The 6052-nt window shown below is 46.3% G+C and overlaps 1 protein-coding gene across 2 annotated transcripts in view; it reads left to right on the top strand.

The window, feature by feature from the left end:
* The window catches only part of GTF2E1 (general transcription factor IIE subunit 1), a 50191-nt gene extending 44343 nt beyond the window's left edge, over positions 1–5848 (top strand). For both annotated transcript variants that reach the window (XM_008631731.2, XM_017731893.1), the window contains exons 4-5: positions 873–1120; positions 4094–5848. In XM_008631731.2, coding sequence (XP_008629953.1) covers positions 873–1120; positions 4094–4524 — 679 coding nt within the window. In that variant the 3' untranslated portion in view covers positions 4525–5848. The remainder of the gene's footprint in view (positions 1–872; positions 1121–4093) is intronic.
* The last annotated feature ends 204 nt before the right edge of the window (positions 5849–6052 follow it).

Raw genomic sequence — 6052 nt, 5'->3', positions numbered from 1 at the left:
GAATGTTTTTCTCCATGAGTCTCCTGAGCTAGAAGGGGCCCTGGAGGAAAATGTGCAGGGAGCAAAGGAGGGCTAGGCTTTGACTGCCATACCCTTCACATAGGTCAGCACCTTTATTTCTCCAGCTTTTCCATAGTAAAGACAGTTCTTCTGTCTCCTCCTGTGCTCCATCAGCACACAAAGCCTTTTTCCCAGCCCTGGTTCTCTGGTTTGAAGGTGCTCTCTCTTCTTTCTTCTCTGCCTGGAAACCCCAGTCCTCTCTAGGCTGTGTCTGTGGAAAGTACAGATCTCCTGTTGTAACACAGGAGAGGCGACTTTTCATGTGCATTGTCACTCATAATTCAAGCAAGGGTTTGAATTGTGTTTTTCATGGTGAGTTAACTCCTTCAGGAGTCCTCTGATTAGTAACAGTTCACAGCTCTGAACGTGCTGGGTCCCTGGGCCTACTGTCTACCTTGGTTCAACTTGAGTTCTTTTTTATGCACTATATGGTTGCTGTGTGAAGGCCAAAAAGGCTTTTCCAAATACCAGACTACTGTTTGACTGTTTTGCTGCTGTGGCTTTTGTTTCAGGGAATTCTGGGATTTTATGCTTGTTTTTACGTAAGTGCATCTGCATCTCTAGTGCTGCCTCTTCTTTTCAGTGTCTGTGATGGATGTTGCTGTAGCCTTTTGTAGGGTTTCCCACTAGAGAACCACAGGTTTCCCAAACCAGCAAAGGCGGCAGGAAAATTCCTGGCAGCACATGTTAGAACTGAGAATGAAAGTTCTCAGTGCAGGTCATGGGAGATAACTAATCATAATTTAAGTGTTTCTGTCCAAGGAGGGGCTTGTTCTGAGAGCTCTGTTTTTCTCTCTTTGACTTTCATGTAGCAAGGAGCGTGCAGCGGGTGCTGGTTCAGGGGCAGCAGCTGGCCTTGCAGGTGGACACCATCGGGAAGCATGGACTACAAAAGGACCATCATATGAGGACTTGTATACCCAGAATGTCGTCATCAGCATGGAGGACCAGGAGGATCTTAACCGGTCTGCAAGTGAAGGAAAGCCAGCCAGAGAGAGACCCATTTGGCTGCGTGAGAGCACGGTGCAGGGGGCTTATGACCCTGATGAAATCAAAGATGGTAAGAAATTCACAGAGCAGAAGTCCTGCAAGGCCTTTACAGTGCTGTCAAAAACATGTTCTCCTGTGTGTGTACAGCTGCTGCTTCCAATACTGGAGCTTGTCTGCTCCACTCTGCTGCGCAAAGCACCTGTGTGTAGGCAGATGTAAAAATTCCTTAGATCCAGGATTGAAATCTAGGTCAGTAAAGCTGAGCTGTCCGTGAAATTTTGTGGGGGCTTCTAAAATGTTAATTAACTGTTATGTCTTCCACCTTGAGAGCTTATTGCTCCTGGATGAAGGTTTTTCAGTTTCATCTAGAAAGCTGTCTCCCTAATAGGTCACTGCTGAAAAATAACATTTTCTAATGTTCAGTGACTCTGAAGTCTACTAAATCTACCAGCAGTGTTTACCTGCTCCCAGCCTTCTTGCCAGTTGTTTCTCAAAACTTGTTATATATGAAGAATACTCAGAAATAGAGCTGGAAGTACAGTAGGAAGGTCTGTCACCATGGCAGGTGAGTTTTTATTCCCTTCTGTTTGTTTCTCATTATCTCTGCTTTTATTTTCATTCATCTTGGGGTCAGGTTGTCCACAGACCGTGGTCAAGATGTTATAACCATTAGTAGAAATATTCTGCTTTGGTATGTGTGCTGTTTAAGCTTCCATGCCAAAATTGGAAATGGAGACCTTTTATGGTTTTTGCAAGAGTGAGTCAATAGATAGAATCTTTAGAGTCATTTGAAGATTATGGACTGAAATTGTTGATGCCCTAGGAAGAAAAGATGGCAAAAGGGAGCCATGTGTGTGAGCATATGACCCTGGAACTTGTGCTGTGCTCAGAAGAGGAGTGGAGTATTTAGGTATAGCAGAAGTGAAGAAAATGGATGTGATGTAATGGTCAGAAGATACCTAAAGAATTGTTCACATGTAATGCCTTTCAAGTGTATTATGGATCCTAAAACATTTTTCAAATAGATTAAGCAAAGTGAGATGATTGAACAATCTGCTCCTGCAGTCTGTAGCAGATGTTGTTACTCACCAGCCATGGTGAGTTCTCACCCCATTTTTCTGCTAGACATTCAATTCCCCTCTAGTTTTAAATCAACTCCTTGAGACAACTTTTGGTGTACACAGCATAATGTTTCTCAAGGTGTCACTGAGGGACATGGAGGGTGGAGTATGTCTCCTTACAGGATGATGGCATCACTGCTTAACCTCCTCAGCTACTGGAGATCATAGAGGGAGCTTGTGGAAATAGCCTGAAATTGCTGCTGCAACACATAAACAGGAAGGACAGGAACTTGGGGCCGTTGACAGAAAAGATTCACTGCTTGGATCTGGCAGCAACAGTTCTTGCAAGCAAGAGACAGCCCCACTCCTGAGCCACAAAGTCAGCATTTGTGTAGCTACCTCTGGCTGTTGTGGTTTCACAGCTCTCAGTGTGATGAGCTATGATATTATTTCACAGAGGTGCTCTCCCACAGCCTCTTATGCTCCACAGTCACAAGCAGTGAGCTGAGCACACGACTGCCAACATGATGCCTTTATTCTTTCTTTCTTTCAAGAATTTGGCAGTGTTCTAATATTAGTAGTTGTAGCCATCGCCCATCACTACGACTTCATTTACAATGAAAACAGAAGTCCGGTGAAATTAGGTGTGGTTCTTTTGGCCTTTATTTTACCACAGGAAAGGAGTGACCACAAACTGCCCTGGGTTTCAGTGCTAAATGCAGAATTTACTTCCTTCACAGTCGTTTTACATCTCAAGTTTTAAAACGTAACCAGCACATTTCTGACTGGGGGGGGAAAGACTTGGGAGCCGCCTGCCTGAATGTGGTGACAAAACCATGAGATTCCATGTCTTGGAGGAATGGGCAAGTGGCTGCCTGTGTGAAGGCAGAATGCCAACACCTCAGCTCCAGCAATTGTTCATAGGCAGCATCTTTTGGTGTAAGACAGAAAGTTTGCCACAGGGAGCCTGTCCTGCTTCTTAGGCCTTGTTTTTATGTAAGGTTCTCTGTATTTCATGTCTTGTTCTGGGTTTTTTTTGTTTGTTTTTTTTTCCATATTGTCTGTAGTTCTTTTGGTGCTAGGTGGACTCGCAGCCCTCTCATCAAATGTAGGATTAGGAGAGGTTTCCTGTGGAATTCTACTTTTTGAGCAGAATTTTACCTTTTGAAGCCATGAACTCAGACATCCTGCCTACCAGAGCCATATGGAACCCTGCCAGTTATTGTACTGCCAAATTTACTGAAAGAGGAGCACAGGCCAGGTGTGTCAGCTGGGACACTGCAGTCCCCTTCAAATAAGAGGTGCAGGTAGGGAGCCACAGGGACTGTCTGGGCTGTGTTTCAGCTTGGAGAGCAGGCAGTGGTTTAGTGCTGTGCTGCACAGCTTGGTTGCAGGCTGTCAGCTGCATCTGCTCCATGCCACCACCATCTTCCTGTAAGGAGCTTTTTCCCTTCCCACCTGGTAGGTGCACCTCTGAGCTGAGCAGGCATGGCTGCTCTAAATGTTGTTTTATAACACATGGTTTCCACATATTCCTTGTCTGCCTGGGTCCATTTCTTCTCCATGTTAATCCTTACAGGCAGGGAGCTCAGCAGGATAGGGCCTAGGCTTGGGTCTGTATTTTAAGGACTGCTTTGCTTTCTTCTCCGCTGTAATGCCTGAGTTGGACACCTCCTTGGGGAAGTCTTTTCCAGGTGCTTGCCCATCGTGCATTTGTTGTCTTCACTTGCAGTGTGCTCCTGGTCAAGGCTTCCAGCTGGGAGCCACAGTGACTCTAGGCGTCCCTTGCTCCTAGGAAATGTCAGTACTTGCTCTGCCATTATAAGAAATAACTGTTTTAAGGGTGAGGAGGAGTTGGAGAAAGGGTGTGACTTGGCCAACTGAGCTCAGTGGCAGTAATTAATAAAGGTTAAGAAAACTCTTTCAGGGCCATCACACACATCTCTTTGAGGAAATGCTCATTCCCTCATGTCCCTTTGCAGGGAGCCGGGATCTGGATGTGTTCCAGGAGCGTGAGGAGGGCCGGGCAGCCCTGGATGACAATGAGGAGGTGATGCGTGCCCTGCTCATCCATGAGAAGAAGACACCTTCCGCTTCCACTGTCACGGTCGGCGGTGCCGCTCCTCTCTCTGGCGGCAATGCGAGTGACTCCGAGAGCGAGACGAGCGAGTCGGAGGAGGAGTCCCCTCCCCGCCCCGCCGCCACGGCCACCACAGCGTATGGGCTGGAGGAGGAGGAGGAGGATGAAGAGTTCGAGGTGGTGGCAGAAGACCCCACTGTCACAGTGGCTGGGCGTCCACATTCTTACAGCCAAGTGAGCCAGCGCCCTGAGCTGGTGGCCCAGATGACACCGGAGGAAAAAGAGGTTTACATAGCCATGGGGCAACGCATGTTTGAGGACATGTTTGATTAACTGGTCCCTGCCATTGCATTTTTTAAAAGGTGACTTTTCAAGGCAGTAACTCCCTAGCAGAACAGAAGACTGAAGCGCATCTTCCCTCCCCTGTGCACAGGCAGGGTCACTGCGGCTCAGCACTGCTGAACTCAAGCATCCTGCTCACCAGAATAGGGGTGCAGCAGAGCTGCATGAGCCAGAACACATAGGGGAGGACAAGTCTCAGAACTGAGGATGCTTGCAAGGTGAAAATCTGCTTCAGGGTGCCCTACATGGGCACTGCTTTAACCTTCTCCAAGGCCCTAGCAGCTCCTTCCCCTGATGGCTTTAAGTTGATTTTTGTTGCAGATCCCAGTGAAGTTCTCATACCTGCCCTCAGAGGACATAAGGGCTCCATACTCTGAGCAGAGTGCTCTGCAGAGGAGGGTGTATGTAACATACAGCTGCCTGTGCTCAGCGAGGGGAGAGGAGAGGGAAGCACTTGTCTGCTGATGGCAAGCTTGGACGGGGCTTGTACCTGACCCCCCAGCCACTGGCCACCAGAGTGGCTCTTTCTAAGCAGGCCTGTAGGCAGCAATCTTCTCTTGCTCCCGGTCACTCACTGCTGGGACTCAGCACCTCAAGGTCAGGTGTAACTTGAAACAGGCGGAGTGGAAGCCTTGGACAGCACACAGAGTCAATCACTTTTTGTCAATGTAACAAATGCCCTCCATGGATCTGAGTTGCCAGAGCTCTGACTTGCCAGGAGATACCTTCATTTTCCGATATTGCTGCCTGTTGCTTCTGCCTAGCCCTGTCCAAACTCCAGTGTTGCAGACAGTTCATAGTGGGCAGAGCTGCTGTCAGGCAGTGCCAGAGAAGTAGCATAACTAAGTTTTATTTGCAATCTCACCAGGGCTGTATGATTTTAAGAGGAATTACACAATTTTGAATTCTGCTTGGCACACTCTTTTACCACAGAAAGACATTTTTCAGTGCCTATAGAGCAATATAATGTTTTTAATGTTTTTCTCTTTCAATTGAAAATGTTGCTTTTTTAAAATTGTTGTGTTTTCCTACATAGTACTACAATAAAACCAAATTATCAAAGAGTTCTGTGTTCCAGAGAGTAGGGGCAGCATTATGTGCTGTTCCACTTACATGGGCGGTACAAATTTGCCGTTCACTGAGACTGTAAATCTGTTTTATACTAACTATGCTTTCTACATTCTGCTAACCTTGTAATGCCTCCTTTGTGGTTTGATTTTCAGCTTCTCGATATTTTGAATCCCCTTCTTTTTTAAATAGTGTTTTAAATTTTCTTTTAAGTCATTTTAAAGAGGAATAAATAAACAGAAACTTCTCCTCTTTGTCATCTTTCAGTTTGTCTTGTGCCTAGTTGGGAATGTTGTTTGCTTATCATTTTGATTTATTGGATTCAAGAAAAAAAACCAATTTGAGCTCTCCTTTTGAGAGGACCATTTGAAATCCCACTGCACGTTGTTTCTCCTTACCAGAGCTTCATTGAATGCCTCTTGGAATCTCCTACATTTCCAGCGTGGATGTT

This window comes from Corvus brachyrhynchos, unplaced genomic scaffold (genome assembly GCF_000691975.1).
Source record: "Corvus brachyrhynchos isolate BGI_N302 unplaced genomic scaffold, ASM69197v1 scaffold3, whole genome shotgun sequence".
Lineage (NCBI taxonomy): Eukaryota > Metazoa > Chordata > Aves > Passeriformes > Corvidae > Corvus > Corvus brachyrhynchos.
This window is presented reverse-complemented; position numbering and strand designations above follow the sequence as displayed.